The sequence below is a fragment of the Sus scrofa genome, chromosome 1 (assembly GCF_000003025.6).
Source record: "Sus scrofa isolate TJ Tabasco breed Duroc chromosome 1, Sscrofa11.1, whole genome shotgun sequence".
NCBI classification, from domain to species: domain Eukaryota; kingdom Metazoa; phylum Chordata; class Mammalia; order Artiodactyla; family Suidae; genus Sus; species Sus scrofa.
Window position 1 is genome coordinate 203,508,326 of NC_010443.5, and position 23,292 is coordinate 203,531,617.

The 23,292-nt window shown below is 37.8% G+C and overlaps 1 protein-coding gene across 2 annotated transcripts in view; it reads right to left on the bottom strand.

The window, feature by feature from the left end:
- The window catches only part of DENND4C (DENN domain containing 4C), a 151,467-nt gene that overhangs the window by 58,494 nt on the left and 69,681 nt on the right, over positions 1–23,292 (bottom strand). For both annotated transcript variants that reach the window (XM_021063184.1, XM_021063185.1), the window contains 3 exons: positions 7,808–7,908; positions 6,780–6,998; positions 964–1,109 (listed from right to left, as the gene is read on the bottom strand). In XM_021063184.1, the coding sequence (XP_020918843.1) occupies positions 964–1,109; positions 6,780–6,998; positions 7,808–7,908 (466 nt within the window). The remainder of the gene's footprint in view (positions 1–963; positions 1,110–6,779; positions 6,999–7,807; positions 7,909–23,292) is intronic.

Consider the following 23,292-nt stretch of genomic DNA (forward strand, 5'->3'; position numbering starts at 1 on the left):
ACTGGTCTACCAATTTTATAAATAAACAAAAATGTTGAATAGCTTTAATCATATTCCTGGAGTTTTAGACCACACTGACGGAATTATTCAAGTTTTCTAAAAGATACAAATCATTAAGAGACCATAAAAATTACATTATCATAATATCCCACCTTCTTTGGATACAATCTCAAATTTTATACAATAAATAGTTTGCATAAACAATCAGTCCTAAGACCCATTTAGCAAAAATAAGAGCTCTATTAAAAATGAGATAAACAACAAGGTCCTACTGTATAGCACAAGGAACAATATTCCATATCCTGAGATAAACCATAACAGAAAAAGAACACAGAAAAGAATGTATATATAAATGAATAACTGAGTTACTTCGCTGTACAACAGAAATTAACACAACATTGTAAATCAATTATACTTCAACTTAAAAAAAGAGGAAAAAAATGAGTCATCACTGTCAAAAATCAACTTAAACTTGCTTAAGATAGGTGAGTAAAGCTTTATTAAAATTTATCATGTTTCCAAACACCCCTCATTAGGACAAAAGAAACATATTAGAAAAAGTATCTGGAAAGATATTAAAATAAAGTAACAGAAAACTGTCATTACTCAGAAAACTAAACTTTTTAAATGAACTACTAAATCTTATTCTTGTAAAAAAATAAATATTTAGGATGTTCAATGAAATGTCCTCAGTACTTAATACAAAATGAAAGTGAGATTCAAAAAGAAAAATTAGCTATGGATTGTACTAATTGCACTAGATACCTCAAAGGAACATAATCCTTAGATTAAGCTCAGAATGGGACATTTGCATATGTGTATGTGTGCACACTTACCCACCCACCCCCTCCCATATATAGGGCCTTCCTCAGATCATCTGGGCTAATAATAACAATGATGACTATAAAGGTAAACAAACTATTAAATTTTTCCTTAACATTATTATATAGGACAAATTTTTACCTTTTCTATGCAATCATCAAAAAAAGCCAATCCAGTGTCTTTATCACTTACAAAACTACATTCTTCAATGAAACGAATAAAAATCTGTGTTTTGGATAAAAGGGTGTAGAATTTTGTATAGGCACGATCTCGGCTTTTTAAAAATCCTGAAGAAAAAAAAATTACAATTAAATTCAGATTTTAAGGTGGAACAAAATATTATATAATCTATACTGCTTTCTCTCTCTCTCTCTCTCTCTCTCTATATATATATATATATATATATCTGCACATTTACAGAAGCCTCTAGTAACCATAGTCTGTTTTGCCTGACTCAACCACAAAAAAACTTAACTTATACCATTAACCTTTTCCTGAAGTAAGAATCTCCTATAAGGAGCCTCGAGTCCTACAGCTCTCAAGGAGAAATTTCCGACACTCCACATAATCTCAAGCAGGAAAGGTCAAGTCCTTGCCCTGCAATGCCAGCAAACAATTATTTCTGTATCATCTTGTAAAAATTCCTGCTCACTGAAGGTTTGAGCATCTGGCTAGTCCACCCATTCCCTACTGACTTCAGAGACACTCTCTCCTTCACTCACTGAAGAGCAAGGCACCTAATTTGAAGTTTTCTCCTCTCCAATTCCTACCATCTACATTCTTCAACACCCGCCAAGTACCAACCATCCAACATTTTATGAGTTTTTAATTTCTTAACTTCCAGTGATCTTTGATCTATCCCACCTCAATCACCAACTTCTACAAAGTCACACACTCCCTGGACTTTTCCTGGCAGCACTGTAAACAGTTCTGCCCCCAAATCTCTACTTTACATATTTCTCCCTGTTTATGTGGTATGCTTAAGTTCCTTCCACCAAGACTTCTGCGGGGGTGAGGATGGGGGGAAGAAGGAGACAGGTTCATTGAAATCCATAACCTGTTTGCCCTTTTGCATTCTATATATACCCTTCTATCTTCACTTCTCTATCTAATATTGATTCCATGTACATGTACATCATTTTAATTACTTTGTTGTCAACACTCTCAATTCTTACGCCCTTTTGTCTTTTTTGTCAAACTCATCTAGTATAACAACATACAGTGTGGAACAACATACTGCCTGCTTTCTTTAGACTGGCACCAGTGTGGTTGAGCATAATTTTTTTCTTTTTATGGCCACACCTGCAGCATATGGAAGCTCCTGGGAAAGGAGTGGAATTGGAGCTGCAGCTGGGACCTACACCAGCAACACTGGATCCAAGTCGCATCAACAACTTATGTCACAACTTGCGGCAATGCAGAATCCTTAACTTACTGAGTGATCGATACCTAAGACTATATCAGGTTCTTAACCCACTAAGCCGCAAAAGGAACTCCACTGAGCACAATTTAAAGGTTGAGGGTGGGGGCTGAGGGGTGGGGGGAAGTTCCTTAGCTAGGTGGATCAGAGCCACTTATAGCAACCCTGTCCAGCAACCACACTACATTTCTGGAGCCAAATGATTTCCCTTTACCCATGTTTTTACAGTTATTTCCAGTGTTTAAATACTCTCCCTTCAGGTGCTTTCCCCCATTCCTGAACGATCATACTTTATATTGCAGAGAAAATAAAAACTATTAAATGAGAACTACATCATCTCACTATAAAATCTATAACTCTCTGCAGCTATCATTTATTCCTTACCTTATTTTATAATGAGTATAAAAAGCCACCTCATGAGCCTTGGACTCCAGCCCTTTCAAAGTCTTTGAGCAATTCTCCCTATTAGCTAGCTTTCAGCACACTCAAGTTTTGTTTTTGTTTTGTTTTGTTTTTGGCCATGACCATGGCATGTGCAAATTCCTGGGACAGGGGTGGAACCTGTGCCCTAGCAGCAACCTCGACTGCTGCACTGACAATGCCAGATTCTTAACCCACCGGGGAACTCTTGAGTCCCTCTCATTTAAAAAAATCTTTCTTTAGACATTTTTCCAAAGAGAACATTCAGATGACCAAAGGGCACATTAAAAGATGATCAACATCATTAATTAGAGAAATATGAACCAAAACCACATGAGGTATTACCTCACATGTGTCAGAATGGCTATTATCAAAAAGAACACAGATAACAAATGTTGCTAGAATTCCCGCTGTGGCACAGTGGGTTAAGAATCCAACTGCAGGGAGTTCCCATTGTGGCTCAGAGAAAATGAATTCAACTATTATTCATGAGGGATATGGATTCTATCCCCAGCCTCACTCAGCCGGTCAGGGATCCGGTACTGCCATGAGCTGTGGTGTAGGTTGCAAATGCGGCTCAGATCCTCCATTGTTGGGGCTGTGGTGTAGGCCAGCTGCTGTAGCTCCAATTCGACCCCTAGCCTGGGAACTCGCATGCCACAGGTATGGCCCTAAAAAGCAAAACAAAACAAAACAAAACAAAAAAACAAAAAAGAATCTGACTGTAACAGCTTGGGTCACTGCAGAGGTGTGGGTTCAATTCCCAGTCTGGCATGGTGGGTTAAATGATCTGGCATTGCTGTGGTATAGGTCGCAGCTACAGCTCAGGAATTCCCTGGCCCAGGAACTCCCATATGCCACAGGTGTGGCCATTTAAAAAAAAAAAAAAAAAAAAAATCAAAACTTTGGTGAGGATGCAGAAAAAAGGGAACCCTTATACAATGCTGATGGGAACGTAAATTGGTCCAGCTACTGAGAAAACAGCACAGGAAGTTTCTTTAAAAAACTAAAAATAGAATTACCATATGATCCAGAAATTCCATTGCCGGGTATATATCTGGATAAAATAAAAACACTAATTCCAAAAGATACATGCACCCCGATGTTCATAGCAGCACTATTTGTAATAGCTGAGATACAGAAGCAACCTAAGTGGTCAAGAGATGAATGGATAAGGAAGTTGTGAGATAAACACACACAGAGGAATATCACTCATCCATAAAAAAGAATGGAATTCTGCCATTTGCAAAAACATGGATAACTATTATGCTTAGTGAAAATGAGGCACAGAATGAAAAATATGTTATCATATATATATATATATAGAATCAAAGAAAATAAAACAAAATAGTGAATATAACCCATAAGAAACAGACTCACAGATACAGAAAACAAACTCATGGTTACCAGTGAAGGAAGGGAAGGGGAGAGGGGTTAGAAAGTCTTTTTCTCTTCTTCCAATGGATCTTCTAATGTATCTAAGCAATGATTAGTAAAGACTGCTAGAACAATTAATTGAAAGACTGATGGGGAAACTGTAACAAATGAATGGATGACAATACCCACAGATCAATCTTAAGAACAATAAAAATAAGACAAAGACCAATATGCAATAAGAATTAGCAGGCATTATGTGTTTTAATACCACTTGTCAAGAAAACAAACTGAATATAATCAAGCTCTAGGTCAGTAATGTTTAACTGAGTAACCACTACCTGTGGCAATTCAGCAATTTAAATATGGCTGGTCCAAACTGAGATGTGCTGTAAATATAGATCAATTTCAAGGCCATAGTACAGAAAAATAACGTAAAATACTTCATAAAAATTTTAAACTCTGATTACATGTTGAAGTGATATTATTTTAGATATGTTAGAGAAAACATATTAAAATTAACTTCCCCTACTGCTTTTTAAAAAACTGTTTCTACCAGCAAATCTTAAATTATATTAGCTCACCTTACATTTTTTTTAATGGTTTTTATTTTTTCCATTATAGTTGGTTCACAGTGTTCTGTCGATTTTCTACCATACAGCAATGTGACCCAGTCACATATATATATTTTTCTCACATTATCCTCCATCATGTTCACCTTATATTTCTATTGAACAATGTGGCTCTTAATTCAACCACAAGTTTACAGTAAATACAGATGATGGAGGAAAGGTTAAATAATATCATAGGGACACAGTTAAAAACACATATAAATTCAGAAAATTCTAAACACAGCTTACAAATGATGTCCTATTTGGAATTTAGAAAGAAAGAAAGGGATGGGTGGGCAAGAGGAGGAGAAAGGGAGGAAGGAAGGGTAAACTAAAGATAGATGAAACTACAAGGACAGAATGCTGACTGCTACTACTACTGCAGTTGGACGATGGCTCTATGAAGATACATTATATCATTCTAATTTTATGTTTATGAAAGTATCCCTAGAAACAGCCCAAAAGCTAAATCCTATTCTTTTTTCAATAAGCTTAAATGTTTCTTATTCAGGGAATTTTTGTAATCAATACTGTCCTTTACAACGCACTTAGTAAAATGTAATTAGTATTTGTGTTATTTTGTGTCAAATGTCTGCACTCCTGTTAGACCAAATGCTATCCTGTTAACAAAAACCTTAGGCCTCAGAGACTAATTAAAAATCTATCTTTCTAAATCCCACTAGTAATGCTACTCTCCTACTTAGAATGAGAGCAAGAGAAAGAATTAGTGACGGATTACCTCCCTACCACTATTCCATATTCTTACTCTGGCATTGAAGAGTCTCCACCATCTGAGCTCTAATCTTATTTCCCACTTTATCGTCTACAAAACCTCTTAGGTGCCTCACTTAGTCAAATCGTACCATTTAATCTTTTTTCCCAAAAAATGCCATAGGCTGAATTGTGTCAGCCCAAAGTTCTTACGTTGAAGTCTTAACTCCCAGGATTTCAAATTGTATCCGTGTTTGCAAATAAGGTCGTTAAAGAATTAAGTAAACATGAAGTGATTAAACTAGAGTGGGCTCTATCTAATATGACTGGTGTCCTTACAGGAAGAGAAAATCTTGAAACAAATTAAGACAGAGGAAGACCATGCAAAGATGCAGAGAGAAGACTGCCATCTACAAGCCAAGGAGAAAGGCTTCAGAGGAAACCAATGCTGGCTACACATCGATCTCAGATTTCTAGCCTGCAGATTTTGAGAAAAAATAAGACTTCTATTGTTTAAACCATCCAATTTATGGCATTTCTTTCTGGCAGTTCTGGAAAATTAACACATGTATTGTGCTTTTGTTCTTGAGCTTTCTCCCATTTCATTATTACCACTAACAACAATAGCTATTACCATGAGCACTGTACTTCTACTAGTTACTTCAAATACATCTCATTTGAATTTCCAAACTATGCATGAAGTAGGTATCATCCCCATTTTGTTAGTGGGAAAAGAGAACCCCAGAAAGTCTTCGTGAATAGCAAAGTAGATATTTTAATCCAGATCTGACTTTTAATGCCTATTGTTTCTCAGAAAGTCTTCTTGCTCATCTCCATTTAAACTGTACCCATTCTTTAAAGTCATACTCTTCTTCCATGCAGTCTTCCAAAACACTCGTTTAGAAGAATATTCCCTTTTTCTGAATTTTTATATCCTCTCACTGAATGATTATGTAAAATCTGTTCCATTTCTAAAAACGCTTTTGGTTATTTTCCACTGGGTATCCCACTGAGCTAGTTTTTTTTGTTTGTTTGTTTGTTTTTTGCCCCCCCCCCCCCGCCCTTTTTGTAGCCGCACCTGAAGCATATGGAAGTTCCTGGGCTAGGGGCTGAACCCCTGCAGCTGGAAGCCTATACCACAATCACAGAAACATTGAATCCAAGCCACATCTCACCTACATCACAGCTTGAGGCAATGCTGGAGCCTTAACCTACAGAGCAAGGCCAGAGGTTGAACCTGCATCCTTATGGAGACAATATCAGGTTCTTAACCCACTGAGGCACAAGAGGAACTCCCAAGATCATCATATTTTAATATAAATTTCTAAGAACTTATATAGTGAATATTTCTTGGTAGCAGTGCCAAATAAGAAATATTTCTCACTTCATTAAAAAGTATTCATATTTTCAGTGCCACTCACCTTGTCGGTCAAATAAGGAATCAGCAGCTGTGGCTTTATTTGAAGGAGCCTCTGTGATTGGTTTGAGATATGTTCTATATCCTTTTAAAATGGACGCCATAAAGCGCAAAAATGCCTCTTGAATTTCCATCTCAAGTTGTGTCATCTTCTTTTGCCAGGAGAAATCTGCTTCAATTGGAGTCATCTCAATTGCTGAACCTTCTTGAGCTTTTCGGTGAACTGACAAATGAAGAAAGAAGAGAAAATGGCATTAATATATAATGTTACATATGAAATCATTCAATGATTAAGGAAATTGTCAAAATAAAGTTCGTGACTTCCTGACATTCCTCTTTCCATTAATGTGAGGAGATCAATGGCAGGGGCTAACTGGGAGACTCTGATAGGGCACAGAAAACATGCTCATAGGCTCAAAAAAACCCCACAAATCACAATAGTAATTTCTAACTTTGGGAATTTTGCTTTGTAATGAAACCCCCTTTAAGCAGAAAAAATTGTTTCAATTTAAGAATTTTCTTATATATAGTCTCTCTTTAAAAATAACCCTTCTGATGGAGTTGCCATTATGGCACAGTGGAAATGAATCCAAGTAGGAACCATGAGAGGTTTCAGGTTCAATCCCTGGCCTTGCTCAGTGGGTTAGGGATCTGGCGTTGCTGTGGCTATGGTGCAGGCCAGTGGCTACAGCTCCGATTAGACCCCTAGTCTGGGAACCTCCATATGGCTGGGATGCAGCCCTAAAAAGACAAAATACCAAAAAAATAAATAAATAACCCTTCCAAAATTCCCACTGTGGCACAGGGGGTTAAGAACCCAACTAATATCCATGAGAATGTGGGTTCAATCCTCAGCCTTGCTCAATGGGTTAAGGATCTGGCACTGCAGCAAGCTGCAATGTAGGTGGGCAGCTACAGCTCCAATTCAACTCCTAGCATGGGAACTTCCATATGCCACAGGTGCAGCCCCTAAGAAGAAAAAGTAAATAAATAAAAAATAAAAATATCCCTTTCCTTTTTCCTCATATTTACCTGAAGATAGCTGGGGATATAATTTCTTCAAGGTGCTAATCAGACTTTTACATGGCTTTTTGGGAAGCTGCTTCCAGTTCATGTTCTTCTTTTCATCTGATCTATTAAATAACAACATAATTGATAAAGTCCATTACAATCTATTTTTACTTAAACAAAATCCTTACATCAAACTAAAAAAGAAAATGGAAGGGATATTTTTATTGAGGTTACAACTGATAAGCACAATCTGAATAAATGGTTTCAAAGGTAGTTTTCTTTTCATTTCAATCAACCTCAGTCAATTCTGGTCATCTCATTCTAAACCTCCAACATAAATTTTCATTGTTGATGGGATCCTTCCGTATAGCACTGGGAACTATGTCTGGTCACTTGTGATAGAGCATGATAATGTGAGAAAAAAGAATGTATACATGTATGTGTGACTGGGTCACCTTGCTGTGCAGTAGAAAACTGACAAAACACTATAAATAAGCTACAGCGGAAAAAAATAAAAATCATTATAAAATCTCCTCAAAAATAAATAAATAAATAAATTTTAATTGCTGGAATTTTGAATACAACAGTTAAGTCTTATTTCTAAGTTACATTTTAAAATTATAGTATTTTAAGTATCAAACCTAACTGACCTGAAACCTCAAACTACCTATTAGAAGCAAATCTCAGCACAAATCAGAATCAGTAACACACAGAGTAGTTCCCATCACAATTCAACTCAGCACTTAAGAAACAGAAATTACTGTGAAAGTTCAAAAGAACACTTTTTTATTATTTATTTTTCATTTTTTGTTGTCATTTTGCCTTTCCTAGGGCCACTCCTGTGGCATATGGAGGTTCCCAGGCTAGGGGTCTAATCAGAGCTGTAGCCACCAGCCTACGCCACAGCCACAGCAATGTGGGATCCCAGTGGAGTCTGCAACCTACACCACAGCTCATGGTAATGCCGGATCCTTAACCCACTGAGTGAGGCCAGGGATTGAACCCTCAACCTCACGGGGTTCCTAGTCAGATTCGTTAACCACTGCGCCATGACAGGAACTCCTCCAAAGAACACGTTTAAACAATGCATGAACCATATATAATATTTTGATTAAAACTCTACAAAGATGAAGCACTATGTACAAATGATGGGCTGGAGTTAATGTTATATACATCAGGCTAACATCACTTATGCGCATCAATGCTATATTCCTAAATTCTTAAGATAATGTAATCCACTAGCATATAAAGAAATGAGCACATTTTTTTTTTTTTTTTTTTTTTTGAGAAATACAGGTTTGGGAGTTCCCGTCATGGCTCAGCGGTTAACGAACCTGACTAGCATCCATGAGGAGACAGATTCAATCCCTGGCCTTGCTCACTGGGTTAAGGATCCTGTGTTGCCGTCAGCTGTGGTATAGGTTGCAGACGCAGCTCAGATCCTGTGTTGCTGTGGCTGTGGTGTAGCCCACCAGATACAGCTCTGATTGGACACCTAGCCTGGGAACCTCCATATGCCATGGGTACAGCCCTAAAAAGCAAAAAAAAAAAAAAAAAAAAAAACCCAACAGGTTTACTACTAACTGATTTTATAATGCAATTTACTACATGAAGATTAAAGGAGAAAAACTAAACGCTTATCTCTATAATTGAACAAAAGCACTATAAAATTCAACACCTATTTATGATTTTTTTTTTTTTTTCCTTTTTAGGGCTACACCTGTGGCATATGGAGGTTACCAGGTTAGGGGTCTAATCAGAGCCAAAGTGATCAGCCTATACCACAGCCACAGGAAATGCCAGACCCAAGCCACATCCGCAACCTATACCACAGCTTGCAGCAACATTGGATCCTTAACCCACTGAGCAAGGCCAAGGATCGAACTCACAACCTCATGGATACTAGTTGGTTTCTTTACCTACTGGGGCCACAACAGGAACTCCTATTTATGATTAAAAATAAAAACAACTTTAATCTAGAAGCAGAAAGCAAGTTCCTTTTTTGTTTTTGGCCATGCTCATGGCAAACTCCCATGCCAGGAATTGAGCCTACATCACAGCAGTGACCCAACACAGCGGTGAAAATACTGGATCCTTAACCACTAGGCTACGAGGGAACTCCAGCGAGTTCCTTAATTTATTATTAAGCAATAAAAATCCTAAAGCAGGGCTAGCAAACTTTTTCTATAAAGGGTCAGAGAGTAAATATTTCATGCTTTGAGGACCACAGGACCTCTGTTAACAATTATTCAAATGTGCATGAAAGCAGCCTCAGACTGTGTAAATGAATGAGCATGGCTATGCTGCAATAAAATTTTATGTACGAAAATAGGCCTTGGACCAGACACCAATACTTTTTTTTTTTTTGGCTTTTTAGGGCCACACACACGGCATATGGAGGTTCGCAGGCTAGGGGTCTAATTGGAGCTATAGCCGCCGGCCTACGCCAGAGCCACAGCAACTCAGGATCCGAGCTACATCTGTGACCTACACCACAGCTCACAGCAATGCCGGATCCTTAACCCACTGAGTCAAGCCAGGGATCGAACCCACAACCTCATGGTTCCTAGTTGGATCCATTAACCACTGCACCACAACAGGAACTCCCAGATAGCAATTCTTGTTGTAAAGCAATAAAGATACTTAATGATGAACTGCTCAAATCATTCCTTTTGAAATTAGGAAAAAGATAAGATACCAGTTCTAGCTATTTCTCTTCAACACTATACTAGGATCGTAGCCAGAGAATTAAGACAAGAAAACTTTAAATATATAAGGATGGTAGAAGATGTGATTGTTTATAGCCAGAAAGTTGAAGAGAAACTACAAACAAATTAAAATACGAGAATTCAATTAGGTTGCTAGGTGGTAGATTACTATATAAAACTCAACATGTCTATACTCCAGCAACTAACAAGCAGAAAATGTAATTTAAAAATAACATTTACAGTAGCAATAAAAACCACAAGTTACTTAGCAATAAGTAAATTTAACAAAACTGTGCCTGGTCTTTACATAAAAAACTGAAACAGTTATTTAAAAACTAAAAAAAAAAAATCTATGAAATAAAATACCACATTCATGGGTACTGAGACTTTATGCCAAAATGATGTTACTTGCCCCCAAATTAGTCCTCTATGAATTCAAAAGAACTCTATTCAAAATCACAACAAAATTGTGCATGGAACTTAAACTAATTAAAATTTATATGGAAAAGCAAAAGACCAAATAGAGTCAAAACAATTTTAAAAAACAGGGAGTAAATGAACTTGCCATTTCACATCATATCTTTTCTTTTTTTCACTTTTTTTCTATCATAGTTGATTTACAACATTCTTTCAATTTCTGTTGTACAGCAAAGCGACCCAGTCACACATATATATATACATACATACATACATACACACACATTCTTTTTATCACATTATCCTCCATGTTTCATCCATCCTGTGCTATACAGCAGGAACATCACATCTTTTTTTAAAAAAAAAAGTTGGGAGTTCCCGTCGTGGCGCAGTGGTTAACGAATCCGACTAGGAACCATGAGATTGCGGGTTTGATCCCTGCCATTGCTCAGTGGGTTGACGATCTGGAGTGGCCGTGAGCTGTGGTGTAGGTTGCAGATGTGGCTCAGATCCCACGTTGCTGTGGCTCTGGCGTAGGCCTGCGGCTACAGCTCCAATTGGACCCCTAGCCTGGGAACCTCCATATGCCGCGGGAGTGGCCCAAGAAATAGCAAAAAGACAAAAAAAAAAAAAAAAAAAGTTGAGTTATAATTGTATACCATACAATTCACTCATCTGGAGTGTACAATTTGATGGGTTTCAGTATATTCAGAATCATTTAACAACCACAATTTTAGAATATTTTCATCACCTCTAAAAGAAACCCAACACCCTCTTTCTTTAGTCACCAAACCACAATTCCCACATCCTCCCATCCCAAGGTAACCACTAATCTACTTTCTGTGTCTACAGATTTGACTTCAGCACTTCATATATATGGGGATCATATAAAGTATCAGCATGATGTTCTCACGGTTCATCTATGTTGTGAACAACTTAATTTTAAAGTCATTAAGAGTCTGACATTGGCAAGAGGCTAAAGCAAACCAAAGGAACAGAATAATAAGCCTGGATACATATCCATACAAATATAAAAACTGCTAGTGGTATTAATACTGAAGACAGGCGGGGAAGAGATGAACTGACTATTCAACAAATAGTGCTAGGGTATGGAGAAAAAGGAACCCTCCTACACTTGGTGGGAACACAAACTGGTACAGCTACTTAGAGAACAGTATGGGGGTTTCTTAAAAAACTAACAATAGCATTACTGGAATTTATGCTGTGGCACAGGGGGTTAAGGATCTAGCGTTATGTCTGCAATGGCAATGTTTGATCCCGGCCAAGTGCAGTGGGTTAAGATATGACATTGCCACAGCTGTGGGGGATAGGTTGCATTTGAAGCTCTGATTCAATCCTTGGCCTGGAAATTTCCATATGCTGTGGGTGCAGGTGACAAAGAAAAAAAAAAAACACCTAAAAACAGAGTTACCACATGATTCTACAATCCCATTCCTGGGTATATATCTGGAAAAAATTATAATTAAAAAAAAATACACATACCACAATGTTCACTGCAATACTATTTACAATAGTTGAAGACATGGAAGCAACCTAAATGATCGTCAACAGATAAATGGATAAAGAAGATGTGGCATATGTATGTGTGTGTGTATATACATATATATATACATATATAAACTTATTACCAAATGGGAAAGTGTGTTGGGGTGGAGGATAAATGAGCAGGTTGGGATTAACATATATACACTGCTATATTTAAAAGAGATAACCAAAAAGGACCCATTGTATAGCACTGGGAACTATATTCAACATTTTGTAATAACTGATAAGAGAAAAAAAATCTGACTAAGAATATATATATATAACTGAATCACTATGCTGTACACATGAAATTAACACAACATTGTGCATCAATTATATGTTAATAAAAAATAGTGCTATATGACACTGATACCAAGTTTAGCTAAATTAAAGATCTAAATGAGGGAGTTCCCGTCGTGGTGCAGCGGTTAACAAATCCGACTAGGAACCATGAGGTTGCAGGTTTAATCCCTGGCCTTTCTCAGTGGGTTAAGGATCCAGCGTTGCCGTGAGCTGTGGTGTAGGTCACAGACGTGTCTTGGATCCCGCATTGCTGTTGCTCAGGCGTAGGCTGACAGCTACAGCTCCGATTCAACCCCTAGCCTGGGAATATCCATATGCCGCGGGAGCGGCCCAAGAAATGGCAAAAAGACCAAAAAAAAAAAAAAAAAAAAAGATCTAAGTGAAAAAGCCAAAACCTTATAACTTTAAGAATTTCCAGGGAGGCACAATCCTTAAGGCCTGCTATGGCCCCCTTTGCCTGGTGAGGCAATAAAGCTATCTTTTTCCTCCTTTACACCCACCCCTCCAAAAAAAAGAATATCCAGGACAGGGAGTTCCCATTGTGGCTCAGTAGAAACAAATCTGACTAGTATCCATGAGGAGGCAGGTTTAATTCCTGGGCTCGCTCAGTGGATTAAGATACAGCACTGCCATGAGCTGTGGTCTAGGTCACAAATGTGGGTCGGATCGTGCGTTGCTGTGGCTGTGGTGTAGGCTGGTGGCTACAGCTCCAATTCGACCCTAGCCTGGGAACCCCCATATGTCAGGTGTGTGGCACTAAAAAAAAAAAAAAAAAAAAAAAGTATATCCAGGATAATATTTCATGACCTCAAGGCATAGGATTTCATGTACAAGAACCAAAAATGGCAATCCATAAAGAGAAACCAATAAATTTAATCAATCGATATACACTTCTGTTTATCAAAAGACACAGCAGAATGCAAATACAGGTCACTGTGTGCGACAAGCTATTTGTAATGTATATAACAGACTAAGAATTAATTCCAGATTGTATGAAGAACCTATACAAATCAAAAGAAAAAGACAACCAAACAGGAAAATGCACCAAAAAAGGAGGGAAAAACCAAAAGCCAAAAACAAATTAAAATACCTCATTAGCTACTACTCAGGGAAATATGAGTTAATGTGACAGTGAGATCCCATTGTCATCAAATTAGCAAAAATTTTATAGCCTGATCATAACAAGGATAATTATGAAACAAAGAGAACTTTCATTTGCTGGTGAAGAGGGGAAAGAGTAATATGGCACTAGCTATGTCTACCAACCAGCATTAGCTCTTCCAGGTATATGCTTAAGAGGAATTTTTATTCATGTACTCAAAGAAATATGCCTAAAAACGATCAAAGCAGTTCTGTTCATGTCTGCAAAAATCTAACCAAAATCTAAATATCCATCAACACTGATAAACAATGAAAACAAAGTAAAGCTACATGTATCAACAAGGATGAACCTCATAGAGAATGCTGAGTAAAAAAGCAACTCACAGAAAACTACACAAACATAAAAATTTTTAAAGCATGCAAAACAAAATATAATTTTTTAAAACAAAATATAATTTATACTAATGCACATATATGTTTCTGAAACACATGGAAAAGATAAAAACCAAATTCGAGATAATGGTTAAATTAACTAAGAGCAAGAAACATTGCAGAGTTCCAAGGGTTTCAAATTTATTGGTAATATTCAATTTCTTAATCTGGGTGATAGGTTCATGCAAGTTATTTACGTTATTCTCTACAATTCTTGGGTATCTCTATAATTCTTGGGTATCTAGAACATTTCATAATTCTGTAAGTACAATTCATCAAAGATTTCAAAGATATTTTAGAAATTATTTAAATTTAAATTGGGCAAAATTCAGAATCCCCAATGGAATAGTAAACAAAATGAGGTAAACATCTGACTTACCTTATAATCATTTCCAAAAGCACCACAATGTATAAAACCTTGAAATAACTGTTTTTCAGGGATCATTAGTGAAAAACAAAATGTGTGCTACCATAAATGCTTAGCTCTTGCAAGCAGTTCACTATTTCTAGGCTATAGGTAAATCTAAATATACATTGCAGAGAGCAATCAAGATGGTAGTCTAAGAGGACACGGACCATACTTCCCCCCATGAACACATCAAAAATACATCTACATGAGAAACAATTCTCACAAAAAACTAACGGAAAATTGGCACAAGGACTATACAACAAAGTCTGTAAGAAACAAAGATATACACGGGAGGAAAGAAAAGTGATTAGGTTGGGACTTGTGTCCCTAGGAGGGGACCCTGAGGAAAAGGGAGAATAAACAGGAGGATACTCGCCCAGGGGATTAAGCAGTGAGAGCCATAGACGGGGCACCCCAGTCCTGGAATCCTGTGGGGGAGATGAGCCCCCTTGGCTGGTTGGAAGACCACTGGGACTAACAGGAGGCAAAAAGGAAAAAATTTTTAAATGAAAACAGAAGTTTCCTGGTGGCTGAGTGGGTTAAGGGTCCAGCATTGTTACTAATGTGGCTCAGGTCACTGCTGTGGTACAGGCTTGATTCCTGGCCCAGAAACTTCCACATGCCACAGTGTGGCCAACAGAAAAAGAAAATAGTTTAGGAAATCTCTGTAATAACATTATACCAACATTCACATTATAGTGGCCCCAGGAGAGAGAGAAGGGGATCAAAAATGTACTTGAGGAAATTATGCCTGAACACTTCCCAAACTTGAGGTAAAGAAAGCACAGGGTATCTCAAAGAAGATGAACCTAAACAGACCCACATCATAATTAAAATGGCAAAAGTTAAAAGGCAGCAAGAGAAAAACAAAGAGTCATATACAAAGAACCCCTACAAGGCTATCAGCTGATTTCCTTGCAGAAACTTTGCAGGCCAGAAGGGAGAGTAACAATGATATACTCAAAGTGCTGAACAGAAAAATCAGCAATGTAGGATAGGAAGATTATCATTTAGAATAAAAAATAAAGAATTTCCCTGTGTAGCACAGGTAACTATATGCAATCTCTTGAGACAGAACCTGATGGAAGATAGTATGAGAAAATGTATGTGTGTGTGCCTGGGTCAATCTGCTGTACAGCAAAAATTGGCACATTATAAATCAACTATACTCTACTTAAAAAAAAAAAAATAACTTCTCAAACAAGCAAAAATTAAGAGAGTTCATCAATATTAAACCCACTCTAAAAGAAATGTGAAAGGTCTAAGTGAACAAAAATTCAAGAATCTTTGAGTTCCCATCTTGGTGTAGCAGAAACGAGTCCAACTAGGAACCTTGAGGTTGCAGGTTCAATCCCTGGCCTCACTCAGTGGGTTTAGCATCCAACATTGCCGTGAGCTGTGGTGTAGGTCACAGAAGTGGCTCGGATCTGACGTTGCTGTGGCTCTGGTGTAGACTGGTGGCTACAGCTCCAATTAGACCCCTAGCCTGGGAACCTCCACATGCTGCGGGTGTGGCCCAAGAAAGGACAAAAAAAAAAAAAAAAGTAAGAATCTATAGGAAAGGGAAAATCCCACTAGGAAAGGCAAATGCATAGTAAGAGCTGATGATCAACCACTTAAATAAACCATTACCAAGATTAAAAGACAAAACATTGTAAAAGTAACTATAATTACAACAAACAGGTTTTGTTTGTTTGTTTTGCTTTTTAGGGCGGCACTAGTGGCATGGGGAGGTTCCTGGCTAGGGGTTGAATTGGAGTTACAGCTGCTGGCCTATGCCACAGCCACAGCAATGCGGGATCCAAGACATGTCTGCGACCTATACCACAGCTCACAGCAACACCAGATCCCTAAACCACTCAGTGAGGCCAGGGACCAAACCCGCAGCATCAGTCGGATTTGTTTATGCTGTGCCACAACAGGAACTCCACAGTGAACAGTTAAAAGATAAACATGAAGGAGTTCCCTTTGGGGCTCAGTGGTAACAAACCTGACTAGTATCCATGAGGATGCGGACTGGATCCCTGGCGTTGCTCAATGGGTTAAGGATCCAGCATTGCCATGATCTATAGGGTAGATGGCAGATGTGGCTCGGGTTTGGTGCTGCTGTATCTGTAGCGTAGGCCAGCAGCTACACTTCCAATTTGACCCCAGCCTAGGAACTTCCATATGTTGTGAGTGCAGCCCTAGAAAGCCAAAAAATAAATAAATAAACAGGAAGATGTAAAATAGGACATCAAAAACACGAAATGTAGGAGAAGGGGGTAAAAAATATAGATCTTTTAGAATATGCCTGAACTTAAATGACTACCAGTTTAAAAAAGTAGATATAGTTATAGGTCAATGATATATGAACATCATGTTAACCACAATCAAAAACCTGTAATAGTTACACAGAAACTAAAAAGAAAAGAACAAATGCATACTACTGAAGAAAATCATCAAACCACAAGGGAAAAAACAAAAAGAAGAAATAACAGAGTAGAAGTACGAAACAAATGGAAAACAAGCAATATAATGGGAGTAAGTACATACATATCCAATCATTTTTTTTTTTTTAAGGCCACACCTGCAGCATATGGAAGCTCCCGGGCTAGGGGTGAAATTGGAGCTACAGCTGCTGGCCTACGCCATAGCCAGAGCAACACCAGATCTGAGCCACATTTGCGACCTACACCACAGCTCACAGAAACACTGGATCCTTAACCCACTGAGCAAGGTCAGGTATCAAACCCGCATCCTCATAGATACTAGTGAGGGTCTTAACCTGCTGAGCCACAATAGGAAGTCCCAATAATTACTTTAAATGTCAACGAACTAAATGCTCCAATCAAAAGATATAGGGTAGCTGACTCAATTAAAAAACAAGACCCTTCTAGATGTTATCCACAGGAGACTCACTTCAGAACTAAGGAAACAAAAAGACTGAGAGTGAAAGGATGGGAAAATATATTTCATGCAAACAGAAATGATAAGAAAGTAGCAACAGCAATACTTCTATCTGAAAATCAACTTTAAAACAAAGGCTGTAACAAAAGACAAAGAAGGGCACTTTATGATGATAAAAAGATCAAGACGAGAAAAAGATATACTCAACAGATATGAACTCAATATATGAGCACCTAAACGTATAAAGCAAATAATCATACACAAAGGGAGAAACTAACAATAATACAATGATAGTAGGGTACTTTAACACCCCATTTACATCAATGGAGAGTCAGTACTGTAATAGCAGGAGTTCCCTGGTGGCTCAGCAGGTTAAGGATCTAGCATTGTCACTGCTGTGATTCCAATCCAATCCCTGGCCTGCAAACTTCCGCATGCCATGTGCACAACAACAACAACAAAAGGTATAAATTTTGGCATTCCTTTGTGATTCAATGGGTTAAGGATGTGGTGTTGTTAGTTCAGTGGCTCAGGTCACTGCTGTGGAGTGGGTTTGATCCCTAGCCCGAGAACTTCCACATGCTACAGCTGTAGCCAACCCCCCCCCAAATAAATAAATAAATAAATAAATAAACAAAAATAACCCAATAGCTGTCTAAAATGACACAACAGACCAGCAGACTTAATAGATACCTACAGGACACTACGTTCGAAACCAACGGAACACACACTCTTTTTAAGTGCATGTGGAATGACCTCCAGGAGAGATAACATACTAGGTCACAAAACAAGTCTCAACAAATTTAAAATGACAGAAATTATTATATGAAGTATTTTTTTCCCACCACAATGGTACGAAATAGGAATGCACTAAACAAAGTAAACAGAAAAGGAACAAACACATGTTTACATGGAAGGTTAAACAACACACTACTAAAAAACCTCAAGAAGTCAATGAAGAAATCAAAGAAGAAATCAAAAATGAAATAAATAAATAATAATAATAAAATATAATTAATAATAATATAAATACTGATAATAAATAATAATTAATAATAAATAAATAAAAATAAGTGAAAATGGAAATCAAAGAAGAAATAAAAAATAAATGAAAATGGAAATACTAGATTCCAAAATGTATAGGATGCAGCAAAAGCAGTAAATTTATAGCAATACAGGCCTTCCTTAAGAAACAAAAATTGGAGTTCCCGTCGTGGCGCAGTGGTTAACGAATCCCACTAGGAACCATGAGGTTGCGGGTTCGGTCCCTGCCCTCGCTCAGCGGGTTAACGATCTGACGTTGCCGTGAGCTGTGGTGTAGGTTGCAGGCGCGGCTCGGATCCCACGTTGCTGTGGCTTTGGCGTAGGCCGGTGGCTACAGCTCCAATTCAACCCCTAGCCTGGGAACCTCCATATGCCGCGGGAGCGGCCCAAGAAATAGCAACAACAACAGCAGCAAAAGACAAAAGACAAAAAAAAAAAAAAAAAAAAAAAGAAAGAAACAAAAATTGCAAATAGACAATATAACCGGAGTTCCCATTGTGGCACAGTGGTTAACGAATCCGACTAGGAGCCATGAGGTTGTGGGTTCGATTCCTGGCCTTGCTCAGTGGGTTAAGGATCCAGTGTTGCTATGGACTGTGGTGTAGGTTGCAGACATGGCTAGGATCCTGTGTTGCTGTGGTTTTGGCGTAGGCTGGTGGCTACAGCTCTGATTAGACCCCTAGCCTGGGAACTGCCATATGCCATGGGAAGCGGCCCTAGAAAACGCAAAAAGACAAAACAAACAAACAACAAAAAAAAAACAATATAACCTACCACTTAAAAGAACTGGGAAGAACAAAGCCCAAAGTCAGGTGAAGGAGGGAAATAATAGATATCAGAGGGAAAATAAATAAGAAAGAGAGTAAAAAACTACAATAAAGATCAATGAGGAGTTTCCATTGTGGCTCAGCAGATTACAAACCCAACACTGTCTCTCTGAGGATGAGGGTTTGATCCCTGGCCTCCCTCAGTGGGTTAAGGACCAGCATTGCCGCAAACTGTGGGGCAGGTTGCACATGTGGCTTGGATCTGGTGTTGCCATGGCTGTGGCATAGGTCTGCAGCTGCAGCTCCAATTCAACCCCTAGTCTAGGAACTTCCATATGTTGCAGGCACAGCCACAGACAGAAAAGAAAAGATCATCAATACCAAGAGCTGGTATTTTGAAAAAATAAACAAAATTGACAAATGTCTTGCCAGGCTCACTGAGAAGAAAAAAGAAGACCCAAACTAACAAAATAAGAAATAAAAGAGGAGGAAATAACAATAAATACCACAGAAACACAAAAAACTGTAAGAAAATACTAAGAACACTTTATGCCAACAAATTAGGCAACCTATACCTGTAATTTAAAAAACAAACAAACTCCCAGCAAACAAAAGTCCAGACCAGATGGTTTCACAGTGAAATTCTATCAGTCATATACAGAAAAAGAGGATGAAACACACTCAAATTCATTTTACAAGACTACCATTACTCTGATACCAAAACCAAAGACACTACAAAAAAAGAAAATTACAGGCTAGTATCTTTGATGAATATAGACACAAAAATGTCAAAATATCAGTAAACTGAATCCAATAATACATAAAAAGGATCATCGCCAAGATCAATGGACTTATTCCAGCAACACAAAGATGGTTTAACATAACACAAATCCATCAATGTGATATACCACCTTAACAAAAGACAAAAACCACATGATCATCTCAATAGGCACTGTAAAAGCAACTGATAAAATTCAACATCCATTTATCATAAAAACTATAGTCAAAGTGGGTACACAGGGAATATACCTCAACATAATAATGGCCATATATGACAAACTCACCACTAACATCATACTCAAAGGTGAAAAGTGAAAGCCTTCCCATTAAATTAAGGAATAAGACAAGGATGTCCACTTTCATCGCTTCTACTCAACACAGCATTGGAAGTCCCAGCCACAGTAATCAGACAAGAAAAAGATATAAAAGTATCCAAATTGGAAGGGAAGAAGTCAAACTGTCACTATTTACAGATAACATGACACTTTTTATATAGAGAACCCTGAAGTCTTCACACAAAAACTATTAGAACTAACAAAGGAATTCAGTAAGGCTGCAGGATACAAGATGAATACACAGAAATCTGTTTCTTCTCTATACACAAATAATGAACTCTCATACAGTAAAAAAAAAATAAATAAAAATCCCATTTAAAATTACATCATAAAAGAATAAAATACCTAGAAATAAACTTAACCAAGAAGGTGAAAGATCTATATACCCTGAACTGATGAAGGAAACTGAAGACGATACAAAGAAATGGAAAGATATCCCATACTCTTGTGAGCCACACGGGAAGTCCAGGATATCCCATACTCTTCTTGGAGAGAATTGATATTGTTAAAATGGCCATACTACCCAAAGCAATCTACAGATTTAACACTATCTCCATCAAAATACCCATGACATTTTTCACAAAACTAGAAAAAATAATTCTAAAATTCACAAAGAACCACAAAGGACCCCAAATTGCCAAAGCAATCCTGAGAAAAAAGAACAAAGCTGGAAGTATCACCATCCAGACTTCAGGCTATACTACAAAGTTACAATAATCAAAACAGCATGGTACTGACACAAAAACAGACACATCCATGTCAAAAGAGAGCCCAGAGGGAGTTTTCTTTGTAGCTCAGTGGTTAAAGAACTCAACCAGGTTCTATGAAAATGTGGGTTTGATCAGTGGGTTAAGGATCCGGTGTTCCATGAGCTGTGGTGTAGACTGCAGACGTGTCTCAGATCCTGCATTGCTGTGCCTGTGGTGTAGACCAGCAGCTGTAGCTCCAATTTGACCCCTAGCCTGGGAATTTCCATATGCCACAGGCGCAGCTCTAAAAAAAAAAGAGAGAGAAAGAGCCCAGAAATAAACTCATGCACCTACAGTCAATCTACCACAAAGCACGCAAGAACATAAAATGGAAAAAAAACAACCTTTTCAGCAAGTGGTGCTGGGAAAACCAGACAGCTACAGGTAAAATAATGAGATCAGAACACTCTCTCACACCACATACAAAAATAAACTGAACCTAAAACCAATATAAGACTCCACAAAAAAAGAAAGCAAGACACTGACATAAATCATAGCAGCATTTTTTGATCTATCTCCTAGGCAAAATAAATAAAAGCAAAAGTAAACAAAAGGGACCAAATTAAACTTAAAAGCTTTTGCACAGCAAAGGAAACCATCCATAAAATGAAAGGACAACCTATGAAATGGCAGCAAATATTTGCAAATGATGCAACCAACAAGAAGTTACTATCCAAAACATATAAAGGGCTTATACAACTCAATATCAAAAAAATCAAACAATCCAAACAAATCTGACTAGGAACCATGAGGTGTGGGTTGGATTCCGGCCCCGCTCAGTGGGTCAGCCCTAAAAAGACAAAAGATAAAAAAAATTAAAAAAAAAAATCAAACAATCCAATCAAAAAATAGGCAAAAGATCTTAACATACATTTTTCCAAAGATACAAAACAGATGGCTAACAGGTACATTAAAAGATGCTCAATATCGCTAAGTATGAGAAATGCAGAGCGAAACAACAAGACATCACCTCATACCTGTTAGAATGGCTATCATCAGAAAGTCTACAAATAAAACACTGGAGAGGATGTGGAGAAAAAGGAAACCTTGTACAATGTTGGTGCAAGTGTAAATGGTGCAGATACTATGGAAAACAGTATGGAGTTTCCTCAAAAAAACTAAAAATCAAACTACCATATGATGCAGCAATTCCACTCCTGGGTATAAACCCAGAAAAAATGAAAACACTAACTCAAAAAGATACTCTCACCCCATTATTCACAGCAGCACTATTTACAATTGCTAAGACAGGAGTTCCCGTCGTGGCGCAGTGGTTAATGAATCTGACTGCTGAGTGCGGGTTAACGATCCGGCGTTGCCGTGAGCTGTGGTGTAGGTTGCAGGCGCGGCTCGAATCCCGCGTTGCTGTGGCTCTGGCGTAGGCCGGTGGCTACAGCTCCGATTCAACCCCTAGCCTGGGAACCTCCATGTGCCGCAGGAGCGGCCCAAGAAATAGCAAAAAGACAAAAAGACAAAAAAAAAAAAAAAAAAAAAAAACCACTTGCTAAGACAAAGAGGCAATCAAAGTGTCCATCAATAGATGAATAAATAAAGATATGGTATCTATCTATACACATATACGTGTGTGTGAGTATATATCTATAAATGTATGTATATGAATGTATGTACACATATACATAAACAGAATATTATTTGATCATAAAAAAGGAATTAAATCCTGCCATTATACTGCTGTCAAGATATGAATTTTACCAAGATTATACATAAATATTAAAAATCAGTCATAGTTCATATTTGCTATAAACTACATTGTAAGTGACTAAACTCGAACAGGTAAACCCATTTTTTAAAAGCTTACACACAGATTTTGAATTAAACCTAGATAACATCTCATCTCTTGAGCTCTGAAAGCAATGTATAACCTTTACCTTATTTTTTATTTTATGTATTTAGTTAGTTTTTGGCTGCACCTGCAGCATGTCTAAGTTCCCGAGCCAGAGATCAAACCCTTGCCACAGCAGTGACAATGCTGGATCCTTAACCCACTGCACTAAAAGAGAACTCCT